The 14,545-nt window shown below is 36.7% G+C and overlaps 2 protein-coding genes across 2 annotated transcripts in view; one reads left to right on the forward strand and one right to left on the reverse strand.

Moving 5' to 3' along the window:
* Positions 1 to 14,545, reverse strand: part of LOC311289216 (tripartite motif-containing protein 16-like) — a 696,468-nt gene that overhangs the window by 543,615 nt on the left and 138,308 nt on the right. The gene's annotated exons all lie outside the window — the stretch shown is intronic.
* The window catches only part of LOC311289253 (membrane-spanning 4-domains subfamily A member 8-like), a 48,392-nt gene that overhangs the window by 9,563 nt on the left and 24,284 nt on the right, over positions 1 to 14,545 (forward strand). The window contains exons 6-7 of the mRNA XM_084407097.1: positions 3,677 to 3,787; positions 4,080 to 4,142. Of these exons, the coding sequence (XP_084263223.1) occupies positions 3,677 to 3,787; positions 4,080 to 4,142 (174 nt within the window). The remainder of the gene's footprint in view (positions 1 to 3,676; positions 3,788 to 4,079; positions 4,143 to 14,545) is intronic.

Below are 14,545 nucleotides of genomic sequence, written 5' to 3' on the forward strand. Positions count from 1 at the left end.
AACGTGGTTTTGATCAAGTGGCAAGAGTGGAAGGCCCAGCTCAGCAGCCTAATAGCTATGTAATAGCATCACAAGGAAAGAAATATATCAGGAACAGGCGACATCTCCTCCGGGTTGAGGAAAACCCAACGGCAAGCTCTGAGGAGGACGTGCCACTGAGGTCCACCTCACCAGTACCTGATAGAGAGACTGCCCAAAATGCCAACCCACCACCTACACCTCCTAGTATCACACCAGTGGTCAATACTGGTGACTCATCTGAGAGACAGTTGGTGGTGACTCGAGCAGGCAGAGTTAGCCAACCTAATCAGCGTTATCAGGACTATGTCAGTACTTGGCTAAAAAACTAAACTAAAATCAAGATATGGAAATGATAACCAGGTGTCCCTTCGTTAACTGAACTAACTTTGTTTGCCCATACTTCACCATACATTTTATGTTCCGTGTCACCTTTTGTTCCGTGGTGGGTGGCCTGATAATAAGATAATTTCAGTACGTGTTCTGTCCCAGTTTTGTTGTGTGGGCTGTTAAGTTTATTTACATCCTATCTGGAAGAAAGGGGATGTAGAGTTGTGGCACTATCACTTTAAATATCAGTGTTGATGTTAACGTCACTATGGCAACCCCTGTTTGGATGAAGCGGGTAACGTAAATAAAGTCAGTCTAGTGTCTACACTCACACGAGTTACATGTGTATTTCTTGACACTCTACATGACCCAAATGTTTTATGTCGCAATTGTTACCATCTATTTCCATTAGTTTATATCCAGCTGGCCAGTTTTATTCATTCATTAGCCGGCGAAGTTGCATATTTAAAGCTAGTGACGTGATTGCTTTCTCAACATTGATGTTCATGCAGCCATAAACAAATCATAAACACATTCGATTCAGTTCTTTTTTTATCACTACAATACATATTGTTATTTTGATTAGATAATCATCAAGTGTTCTAAAATAGAACCAAATAAAGTGAGAGACTATGTAATATAGGTCTACATTTATGTAATTTTAATGGCCATCTTTAAAGGGGTCATATAATGCCATTTTTGTACAAACTAATATGATTCTTTAGGGTATAAATTAAAAGTTTGTAATATACTTTAATTAAAAATTCTCTTTAGTATTGTAAGAAAACACTCATTTTGCCTGGTAAAAAAAAGACGTTTAAGTGCATGTGTCTTTAAATGATAATGAGCTTTGCTCACCCCACCCTCTGTTCTGTGCGTACACCGTTTGTAACACAATAACCATAACGTGGTGTTCATTATAAACGTGGGATTATGAATTATATTGAGAACGTCGTACATAGAAAACATGCCGTAATGTACCCTGAGTGTAAACCGCATTCATTGTGAAGCGTGCAGCTAGCGATTTGCAAAGATCAATAAATTTAATAAATTAATTTTAATATATTTATTTAATTTAGCACATTTCAGTTAAGCACTTTATTACTTGGGAGTGTTATGTTTGTTTTTAATCCAGTATCAATTTAAAAAAATATCAGTTGAATAATCGGTTATCGGCATGTACGGTCAAACCTAAATATCGGTATCGGTCAAATCCACTATCGGTCGACCTCTAGTGCAATGTAGTGGTCAAAAATAGCGACAGCAAGTTACACACAAACCCGCCTCTCCTCACTCACTCATTTCTCATTTCATCTGATAAATTAAATTACACAATTACATAATACCAATTTAGGTCAACCAATTACCAAGCGATGCTTCATTTTGTTCAGTCTGTGGTGTAAAAAGGTCACATTAGCAATTAAAGAAAAAAACACTAAAGCAAAACATGGTCAGGTCAAAGTGTCTGAATAATTTGGTAGTCACTGTATGAAGAATTTTTGGATGAAGAATGTCACAGTTTACTTTATTTTTCTATAATAATTTGTGGATTATTTTGCGATCCTCATTTACATACATTAACTATAGTGTAGTTGCACCCACTAGTAAAAAAAAAAAGACAAAAATGATTTATGGTGTCTGAATAAATATGTGGTTTGACTGTAGCCAAATTATGAGGTAGTATTAAAAATATCTATATGGCAGTTTTTCTTCATGGTATTGGAAAAACTATAGCCCGTGAAAATGCTGAGTGGCTTGTAACTTCTGAAAACCACTCGACACAGTGGCTATGAGCAAAAAAGTTAATGCCAAGCCCTGTTTACAATGCAAGAAGGCTTTGACATTATACGTTTAGTTTGATTTGTTATATTACCATATGAACCTCAAGGATTGTACATTCTGCACTTGCAGTCAGCGTATGAGTGAGCAACTATCATTTATTTTATTGATATTAGGGCTGGAACCGAATATTCAAATATTCGTTCGGTGGGTTGGTATTCGATTTGAAAATTTGACATTCGAATATTTGTTTTTTTTGTTGTTGTTTTTTTTTTGCACACCTGGCATCCCCCTTGAAACGGTTCTCATTTGTGCTTGAATATGTTCAACACTATAAAATCTGACGAAATACAATACTCTTCTTTTTTTTTTTTTTTTACAATTATCTTATATAGCCTAGCCATTTTTAATAGGATGGACAGTTGAAGGAACCCCACCTCGTTATACTTAATAAATATATTTGCTGCTTCTTGGCCTACTAAAGTGTTCCTGCAACGGGAGTATTTTCTGTCTAGAGAGTGTGTGTGGACAGAAGTGCCTGAGCTTGTGTTTTGGGTTAAGCTGCGTTGCTTTGACATTGTGGAAAATAGAATAATAGAAACAAAATGTATTAAGCTTTTTACCCGTTATTATCAATCTAAATTAATCTCGTTTTTAATTTAACTTAATTTCGTTTTTCTTTATTTAAATTTTATTTTTTTCTTTATTTAAATTTCATTTTTTCTTTATTTAAATTTCATTTTTCTTTATTTAAATCTACCCTTTACTGTGTCAGTAATGTGTTAGTCAGAAAAATATTAGACTACGTTATTAAAAGTATTGCTTAAGTTAACAGACCTGTCTGTGTGTGTGTGTGTGTGTTACGCGCGAGTGTATTTACTTTGTGTTGTTCATGGGGAAGATGTGTTTAATTCACATTAAAATTCAGTTGTTAAGATGATTGGTTGGTGGTACAATCCCCGGTTCCACCTGACCAAGTGTCGAGGTGTCCATGAGCAAGACACCTAACCCCAGCTGCTCCCGACGAGCTGGATGGCGCCTTGCATGGCTGACACCGCCGTCGGTGTATGAATGAGTGAGTGAATGGGTGAATGTGAGGCTATATGTACAGCGCTTTGGTGGCCATAAGTCTGTGAAAGCGCTATATAAATGCAGTCCATTTACCATTTTAATACCACTAGTGCAGTGTCCGTTCTCGGAGCATAAGCCCTGCCCGCGTGAGGCGCGCCGCTTCCCGCTCATGCTGTTCTGTAGTTTACTAAAAGTTTATTAATTCACGTCTCGCGTGTTCATCTATATTGCACCAAATGCGACACTGCACTTCCTTGTGAAGTCAGTTGGATTAACGGTTCTCAAAATAATCAAAATGCAAATGGACAGACAGACACATAGAGATTCCTGCCTTTATTAGAGAGAAGAATATGTTCAGCCCCCTCTCTCCGAAGCTTCGAATATTCGATGTTCATTACTACCGAAGCTTCGAAGCTAAAAAAATGGTATTTGGACCAGCCCTAATTGATATTTGTGCTAATGATGAGTGTTTTCTCAGACCCTCTTCCGGGGGATCAGTGGTGTGTCCTTGGTATTCTCTATCCTTGAGTTTATCATCTCCATCGTTCTGTCATCATTTGCCTGTAAAGCCAACGCCTGTTCTCCACAGGTGAGTGATGCGTTCAGAGCTAGAAGCTGAGTGGCCGCTATGGTTGCTAAGCAGTTGCTAGGGTTTTCTGGGTGGTTGCTAGGACATTGCAGATTGACAGAAAGACGGGTAGTTTTTCAATTTCTATTGGTTTAAATAATCTGCACAAGTTTCGACACCAAAATATTTCAGCAGGATTTTTGTCTTTTCCTTTTCCCATTTGAAATACAGTGCTGTCTATAAACCTGTAATACTAGAACTGTCTTTATATTGCAGTAAGAAGGTATAAAACGCAACATGTATTTTTCCGAAGGTGCTGAATGTTCACCAAGTTGTTATTCCACAGTCCTATGCCTTTAGACCCAATCCATCAGAGGTAAGAGAAGCTTGTAGCACCAGTCTAATGGGACTTTGTGGAAAATATAAAATATATGTGTGTGTGTGTGTGTGTGTTCAAGAATATTAGAATTATCAATAAATAAGCATTAAAGCTGATGGCTTACCTGTTTTTCCTGCAGGTATAAAACACAGAAACTTTATTACCTTATTCTGATTTTATGACACACTCAAAATATTCCACAACAAATCCTTTAAATTGAATGTAAAAGTAAAAATGAAAGTAAGCAGTGTTGGTCTCACGTAACCCTCTCATTAGAATCAAAATGTTTCAACATTTGCGATGTATTTGGATGCTAAACTTTGCTTTATTATAGGCTTTGTACTTCATATATCCAGTGTTTGATATATGGACCAAGTTTTCAGACCCCGTTCAAGGGGGCGCTGTTGAGCCCCCCTGCCACGCCCGTTTCTGAAACTTTTCACATGTCTACTGGCTAATAAGTGTTATGTGTTTCTCGAGTTTCATGCAATTTCAAGCATGCTAAGAGTCTCAAAAGCATCAAAAAAGAATATTAATGTTTGATGCGTTGCCATAGCAACAGTATCTAAGATATCAATAATCCTTTCACAGGTTTACATCTGCCGTGCATTTACATTATACAAATAAAGTTTGAAGCATATCGGGTAAAGAGGGTGAATTCAAAGCATTTTGAAAGTGACACACTTCCTGCTGCCAGTTGGTGGCGCTATAACTTTGACTCACAATAGTTACATCAATGTGATCGGACTCTTAGAACGAACACACTGCTGAAGTTTCATCAAGATCAGTTAATGTATGCAGAAGTTATAACACATTTCCTGTGTCCTTTATTCGCCATAAATTCATTTCCTCGCCACGGCCAAACCGTTTGAGATATCAAAAACCTGTTCGCAATTTAGCATCCTCAATGTTTTATCTTCATGCACACCGAGTTTGGTTGCGATTGGACGAATTTTCTAGGAGGAGTATTTCAAATTCCAGAGGATGCGTTTTTCAAACAACCCATAATAGTTGACTTCCTGTTGGGCTTTTGTAAAACTTAGAGCACAAAAGTTGTTCGGCCCAATGAGATCTATATGTGTACTGAGTTTCATATTATTATATGCAAGCGTGTTTGATTTATGTACCAAGTTTTCGGACACCATTCCAGGGGGCGCTGTCGAGCCCCCCTGCCACGCCCGGGTACCAGCTTCAGTCCAGCCCTGATGGCCGCGGGTTCTGGCATGTGTGCAAAATTTCAAGAGTTTTTGAGCATGTTAAGGGCCCCAAAAGTGGCAAAAAGGCAAACAAATAAATCCTTCCGGAAACAATAGGGCCTTCGCCCTTTCAGGGATTGGGCCCTAATAAGGTAATAGGTGTTTAAAGATGAACTGAACTGAAATAATCAAAGTTGATAATGTGTTGTTTATGACAATTAAAAGTAAATTACACAAAAAATTTGAATTAAAAATATCAATATAGCTCTTTTTTTAAGCAACACAAAAATTGCGTTTGTTAGTATAAGAACGCTGGCAATTCCGATGACGTCACCGGCATGGTAGAACCTGCGAAGGTATATAGGCAGCTGCAGCTGCAGGTCCTATACACAGACGAAAATGAGTCATTTTAATGGCATGGGTATCTGACTACCACCACACGCCCGGCCCGACACATTAACTGTAATTATGAACCCAAGCCCGATTTAAACCTACCATTTTTTAAATACGTGGGCCGTTATAACCAGGGGCGGCGCCAGAATTTTTTTTAACGCAGGTGCTGAGGGGGTGCTAGATATATACAAATAGTAATAAATGAGCAAACATAGGCCACTTAATATTTAATAATCAATTATTTTAATTATCACAATTAAAGTATTAATTGTATTCAATTGAACAAGCAACATTCAGCATTCAATCAAATATTCTTATAGATTTATTATTAATAATGATAATTAATAATTAGCCTAATTATTTCAACATAATATCTCGTTATTTCGTAATATGTAGCCTACATAATATGTGTGCGTGCAACAAGCAAGATGTGCATTTGTAAATCCGGTGACGCGCATGCATTTATTTATATTAATAAACAGTGTCGGCTGCAAAGATTAAGCTGACGATCGCCATCTCCGTAGTGAACGCGCCTACAGAGAGAAATGCACATCATTACATAATCAGAGAGTAGCCTATTTATTTTCGTTTTGAATTGTTTCGTTTAAAGACATTTCAAGCTTTCTATATTTCTCATGTGTGTAAGGCATACACTGAGTTTCGGTTAAGTTAGGATGAGATGCGCTCCAGTTCACGTGCAATGCAAGTGGACGCGTGGACGCCTCCATGATTATAATGTCTGCTATATTTTCTTATTAAATACAGGCAATTGGTTGATGAAAAAAATATTAAAATTAAGATACAATTTATACAAAACGAAATTCGCTTTAAAGAAAGGCTTTCTACAATGCAAATCTTAATTAAGTGGTCAAAATCATGTCTGACCCGCTCCATATCTCTCGATATATTGCGCATCCTATCTTACTCATGCTGTTAACTTTTTTATATTCAACATAGATGAAAAAAAATAATAATAAAAAAATAAATAATATTTTAATGAAACTAAATGAGCTTATTTAATGGCTACAACACGTATAGTAGGCTTACAGACTCTCTATTTGTACAAATTGCTGCATATTCATTTACTTCTGAATTGTGTACGTTGAAAGGCATTTGTTTGTGCATAAAACATATCTGACTGCAACATTTATCAAGTTAACGGATAATTGTGCGTGCATTTATTAATTATTATCTTAGTGAATAATGCAACAAGGATGAAGCATGTAAACTGCGTTGTTTGTTTATTCAGAATGGAATGGATCGCAAATGGATCCGAATGAAGAAACGTAAAAAAAATTAAAATAATAATAATAATAATAAAAATATAGCTGCGAGCAGCGATTACGGGCCCAAGCCGGTGGCACCGCAACCCCGGTGCCTTTAGTTACCTAAAGGCACCGGGGTGGCGGTACCGCCGGCTTTGGCCCTCCATCGCTGCTCGCAGCTATATTTATATATAATATATATATATATATATATATATATATACACATACATACATACACACACATACATATATATGTATATATATATATATATATATATATATTATTGTTCAAAAGTTTGGGGTCAGTAAGATTTTTAATGTTTTTAGGAGAAGTCTCTTCTGCTCACCAAGGCTGCATTTATTGATTCAAAATACAAACAAAAACAGTAATATTGTGAAATATTATTCCAATTTAAAACAGCTGTTTTCAATTTTAAAATATTTTACATAGTAATTCATTTCTCTGATCAAAGTTGAGTTTTCAGCATCATTACTCCAGTCTTCAGTGTCACATGATCCTTCAGAAATCATACTAATATGATGATTAATGCTCAATAAATATTCATTATTATTTTCAATGTTGAAAACAGTTGTGTACAGATTTTTTTTTTTTCAAAATGCTTTGATGAATGTAAAGTTCAAAAGAACAGCATATATTTCAAATATATATTTTTTTAACATTATAAATGTCTTTACTGTAACTGTTGATCAGTTTAACTCATCCTTCATAAATAAAAGTACTGATTTATTTTATTTCTTTCCCCCAAAAATAAAATTTTAATTATTACTAACCACAAACTTTTGAGCGGTAGTGTTTAACGTTACAAAAGCTTTAGATTTCAGATAAATGCTGTTCTTTTGAACTTTCTATTCATCAAAGACTGTACACAACTGTTTTCGACATTTAAAATAATAATGAATGTTTCTTGAGTATCAATCATCATATTATAATAATTTCTGAAGGATCATGTGACAGTGACGACTGGAGTAATGATGCTGAAAACTCAGCTTTGATCACAGGAATAAATAACAGTTTAAAATATATTAAAATAGAAAGCAGCTGTTTTAAATTGGAATACTATTTTACAATATTACTGTTTTTGTTTGTATTTTTAATCAAATAAATGCAGCCTTGGTGAGCAGAAGAAACTTCTCTGTTATGTGCGCGCCACAGACTGCACGCACGTCCGCTTAGAGTTCCGCCTTTTGCCTTCCGTCAATATTACGTTATTAGAAAAATATTTTTTTAGAGAATCGATTTTTTGACATTTGTGAATCGATTCAGAATCGTCCACGTCCGCATCGCGATGCATCTAAGAATAAATTTTTTCTCCCACCCCTAGATTTCATACAACAGGTTAATAAACAGTTACAATTAAGTCACTTACATTTTAGATGCAATGTTGACTGTTTTTGTTCTGTTTCAGCAGCGAAAATAGTTAAACAAAGATCCCGGCAGAACCATCACGCATCACGTGTTTTCTCATAACTGAACGATTCAGCATTTTTAACGAATCGGTTGACTCAAAGATTGAATGATCAATCCATAAACATCTGTCTTAATCATGATCGACTCATTCGAACGAATCGTTTGAACGAATGAATCAATGACTCGCTTATTAAGATGGATGCCTGGCGACACCTAATGGCGGTTTAGTGTTGTTTAAAAGCATCATTCTTTCCCACATGTGTGTGATTTGTGTGTGCAACATTATCATTATTTTTCTTTCACTATTATATTAGCGATTTAAAAGCATCCACTCGTGTCACACCACACGTCGATTAACCGGTGGGAAAATATCCTCAGACACATACCTAATAAATGTATATTTAAATACAATATTGGCCTACCTGGTAAAAAGTTTTATATACTATTTTGATGTCCTTTTGGACACAAGAGGGCAGTATAGCCCTATGTTTGCTTTTTTGTTGAACCAAATAGCACTAAATAGCCTGTTTTTAACTTTTTCATTCTTCTTGAATTGCAAAAACAGAATAAAATGGGTTTAGTTGTGATATTTGTATACTTTTATATAGAAATAAATGGTATATAATTACATTTTTAGAAGATTTTTACTTTAATCCCTCGCCATAGCAAAACCGTTTGAGATATTTATTATCCATTCACAATTTAGCATATTTAATGTAGTTTCATCATGTTGAAAAAGTTTGGTACGAATAAAATAAATAGTTTAAGAGGAGTGGCTAAAAATTCAGAGGCTGATTTTGCAAAAAAATTCACATTCAGACCAAAATATCTGACTTCCTGATGGCCAGAGCTATTGAATGTAAATTAGAAAGTTGTCCGGCTTGATGAGAACAATATACAAACTATTTTTTCTTTACTGTAGTTAAAAGTAACCCCCCCACTTTTGTCAAAAGCATGTTGAAAGTGACACACTTCCTGCTGCCAGTTGGTGGCGCTATAACTTTGACTCACAATAGCTACATCCATCTGATCGGCCTCTTACCACGAACACACTGCTGAAGTTTCATCAAGATCAGTTAATGTATGCAGAAGTTATTCCACTTCCGTGTTTCTCTTTTCTCGCCATAAATTCGATTCCTCGCCACAGCCAAACCGTTCGAGATATCAAAAATCCGTCCGCAATTTAGCATCCTCAATGTCTTGACTACATGCACACCGAGTTTGAAGGGGACACGGTGAATTTTCTAGGAGGAGTATTTCACATTCCACAGCAAGCGTTTTCCAAACAACCCATAATAGCCGACTTCCTGTTGGGCTGGCGTAAAACTTGACCGGGGTAAAGTTGTTCGGCCCGATGAGATCTATATGTGTACCGAGTTTCATATTAATTCATGCGAGCGTGTTTGATATATGGATCAAGTTTTAGAACCCCGTTCAAGGGGGCGCTGTTGAGCCCCCCAGCCACGCCCGGGTACCAGCTTCAGCCCGGCCCTGATGGCCGTGGGTTCTGACCTGTGTGCAAAGTTTCAAGAGTTTTTGAGCACGTTAAGGACCCCAAAAGCCCCTGAAACCTTGATTAACAATATAAAAGCAATAGTCAAATCCCCCCCTCCCCTCACACACACACAGACACAGAGAGAGGGAGAGAAAATTCTTCAGAAAATCCACATTCAAACCAAAATATCTCTCTTCCTGTTGGTCGGAGATGGTTCATGTAAATTAGAAAGTTGTCCGTCTTGATGAGAACAATACACATACCAAGTTTTGTGATTCTAGGAAAAACTAAACCCCCATTTTTGACTAAAGGTGGCGCTACTGAGCCATTCCACCACCCCCGTTTCTGAAACTTTGCACATGTCTACTGGCTAATAAATGTGATGTGTCTGTTGAGTTTCATGCAATTTCAAGTATGTTAAGAGTCTCAAAAGCATCAAAAAAGAATATTAAAGTTTGATGCGTTGCCACGGCAACAGTATCTAAGATATCAATAATCCTTTCACAGGTTTACATCTGCCGTGTGTCTACATTGTACACATAAAGTTTGAAGCAAATCGGGTAAAAATAAGACACTGATTTCAAAGCATTTTGAAAGTGATGTACTTCCTGCTGCCTGTTGGTGGCGCTATAACTTTGACTCACAATAGTCACATCTGTGCGATCGGCCTCTTACAACGAACACACTGCTGAAGTTTCATCAAGATCAGTTAATGTATGCAGAAGTTATAACACACTTCCTGTTTAATTTTTTCGCCATAAATTTGTTTCCTCGCCACGGCCAAACCGTTCGAGATATCAAAAATCCGTCCGCAATTTAGCATCCTCAATGTCTTGACTTCATGCACACCGAGTTTGGAGGCGAATCGATGAATTCCCTAGGAGGAGTACATTAAATTCCACAGCATGCGTTTCCAAACAACGCTAAATAGCCAACTTCCTGTTTGGCTGGCGTAAAACTTAGAGCACGAAAGTTGTTCGGCCGGATGAGATCTATATGTGTACCGAGTTTCATATTATTACATGCAAGCGTGTTTGATTTATGGACACGTGTTCGGATCCCGTTCCAGGGGGCGCTGTCGAGCCCCCCTGCCACGCCCGGGTACCAGCTTCAGTCCGGCCCTGATGGCCGCGGGTTCTGACGTGTGTGCAAAATTTCAAGAGTTTTCGAGCATGTTAAGAGCCCCAAAAGTGCCCGAAAGGTTGACAAAATAATAATAATAATAATAAATATAGCTGCGAGCAGCGATTACGGGCCCAAGCCGGTGGCACCGCAACCCCGGTGCCTTTAGTTACCTAAAGGCACCGGGGTGGCGGTACCGCCGACTTTGGCCCTCCATCGCTGCTCGCAGCTAGATTTATATATATATATATATATATATATATATATATATATATATATATATATATATATATTATACAAACATATATATATATATATATATATATATATATATACACACCGTTCAGAAGTTTGGGGTCAGGAAGATTTTTTATGTTTTTAGGAGAAGTCTCTTCTGCTCACTAAGGCTGCATTTATTTGATTAAAAATACAAACAAAAACAGTAATATTGTGAAATATTATTCCAATTTAAAACAGCTGTTTTCCATTTTAAAATATTTTACACTGTAATTAATTTATGTGATCAAAGCTGAGTTTTCAGCATCATTACTCCCGTCTTCAGTGTCACATGATCCTTCAGAAATCATTCTAATATGATGATTGATGGTCAATAAATATTAATTATTATTTTCAATGTTGAAAACAGTTGTGTACAGATTTTTTTTCAAAATGCGTTGATGAATGTAAAGTTCAAAAGAACAGCATTTATTTCAAATATAATTTTTTTTTAACATTATAAATGTCTGTACTGTAACTTTTGATCAGTTTAACTCATTCTCGATGAATAAAAGTATTGATTTATTTTATTTCTTTCCCCCAAAATTTAAATTTAAATTATTACTGACCCCAAACTTCTGAACGGTAGTGTTTAATGTTACAAAAGCTTTAGATTTCAGATAAATGCTGTTCTTTTGAACTTTCTATTCATCAAAGACTGTACACAACTGTTTTCGACATTTAAAATAATAATGAATGTTTCTTGAGCATCAATCATCATATTAGAATAATTTCTGAAGGATCATGTGACAGTGACGACTGGAGTAATGATGCTGAAAACTCAGCTTTGATCACAGGAATAAATAACAGTTTAAAATATATTAAAATAGAAAGCAGCTGTTTTAAATTGGAATACTATTTTACAATATTACTGTTTTTGTTCGTATTTCTAATCAAATAAATGCAGCCTTGGTGAGCAGAAGAAACTTCGCTTAAAAATCTTACTGACGCCAAACAGTAGTGTATATATATTATATTAAAATGTAAGGGATAAGACACAGGTAATTTTACTTGCCTGACCTGATTAGAACAATGAAAAAACTTAAATGAAAAAATGGAATCACTAAAACGAGGGCGCGATTGAACAGTGGACACATAAAAACATACTGTCATTTTGTTCAGAACATCATTCAAACTGCAAAGTGTTAACTTATATTTTTGTACAGTAGCAAAAAACACAACATTGTGCTTTTTTAAAATACATTTAAGCAATCCGCCTAGAAAATGAAACTAAAATGCTCACGGCTGCACAGGCATTCATAATGGTGCGCGTCCTCAGCGAGGAACGAGCAGAACAGAGTCAACGTTTTTTAGGTCATTCCTCCTTCCATAGAAATTTATTGAAAACGCTCGCTCTGCTCCGCACCATTATCAATGTCCGTGCGGACGAACATATTTTACTTTCGTTTTTAAGTTAGCGATTAAAAAGCCCCCAGCGGTGTCACACGTCAGTTAACCGGTGGTAAAATATTCCCACCGTCACATACCTAGTATATTTTTATATAGATATAATAGGCCTACCTGATTTTGAACACAAGAGGGCAGTATAGCACTATGTTTGACTTTATTTATTTATTGTTTAGACTAAACAACCATTCTGGCAGTTTTTAAACTTAAACTTCATTCTTAAATTGAAAAAAAAGAATAAAATGAGTTAAGTTCTGATATTTGTATACTTTTATATAGTAATAAATGGTGTATAATTACATTTTTAGAATATATGACCCTTTGAGTGTTAGCTTTTTAGACAATACTTTAATCCCTCGCCATAGCAAAACCGTTTGAGATATTTATTATCCGTTCACAATTTAGCATCATTAATATATTTTTATCATGTTGAAAAAGTTTGGTGGGAATAAAATAAACCACTTAGATAAAGGTGGCTAAAAATTCAGAGGCTGATTTTGCAAAAAAATCCACATTCAGACCAAAATATCTGACTTCCTGATGGTCAGAGCTAATGACTTTAAATTAGAAAGTTGTCCGGGTCGATGAGATCAATATATGAACTTTTTTTTACTGTAGTTAAAACTAACCCCCCCACTTTTGTCAAAAGCATGTTGAAAGTGACACACTTCCTGCTGCCAGTTGGTGGCGCTATAACTTTGAATCACAATAGCTACATCCATCTGATCGGCCTCTTACCACGAACACACTGCTGAAGTTTCATCAAGATCAGTTAATGTATGCAGAAGTTATTCCACTTCGTGTTTCTCTTTTCTCGCCATAAATTCGATTCCTCGCCACGGCCAAACCGTTCGAGATATCAAAAATCCGTCCGCAATTTAGCATCCTCAAAGTCTTGACTACATGCACACCGAGTTTGGAGGGGACACGGTGAATTTTCTAGGAGGAGTATTTCACATTCCACAGCAAGCGTTTTCCAAACAACCCATAATAGCCGACTTCCTGTTGGGCTGGCGTAAAACTTGACCGGGGGAAAGTTGTTCGGCACGATGAGATCTATATGTGTACCGAGTTTCATATTAATTCATGCAAGCGTGTTTGATATATGGACCAAGTTTTAAAACCCCGTTCAAGGGGGCGCTGTTGAGCCCCCCAGCCACGCCCGGGTACCAGCTTCAGCCCGGCCCTGATGGCCGTGGGTTCTGACCTGTGTGCAAAGTTTCAAGAGTTTTTGAGCACGTTAAGGACCCCAAAAGCCCCTGAAACCTTGATTAACAATGTAAAAGCAATAGTCAAATCCCCCCCCCCCCCTCCCCTCACACACACACAGACACAGAGAGAGGGAGAGAAAATTCTTCAGAAAATCCACATTCAAACCAAAATATCTCTATTCCTGATGGTCGGAGATGGTTAATGTAAATTAGAAAGTTGTCCGTCTTGATGAGAACAATACACATACCAAGTTTTGTTGCTGTTGATAAAACTAACCCCCCCACTTATGACTAAAGGTGGCGCTACTGAGCCCCTCACCACGCCCGTTTCTGAAACTTTGCACATGTCTACTAGGTAATAAATGTAATGTGTCTGTCGAGTTTCATGCAATTTCAAGCATGCTAAGAGTCTCAAAAGCATCAAAAAAGAATATTGATGTTTGATGCGTTGCCATGGCAACAGTATTAAAGATATCAAAAATCCTTTCACAGGTCTACATCTGCCGTGTGTTTACATTATACACATAAAGTTTGAAGCAAATCGGGTAAAAATAAGAGGGTGATTTCAAAGCATTTTGAAAGTGACACACTTCCTGCTGCCAGT

The sequence above is a fragment of the Rutilus rutilus genome (genome assembly GCF_951802725.1).
Source record: "Rutilus rutilus genome assembly, chromosome: 4".
NCBI lineage: Eukaryota > Metazoa > Chordata > Actinopteri > Cypriniformes > Leuciscidae > Rutilus > Rutilus rutilus.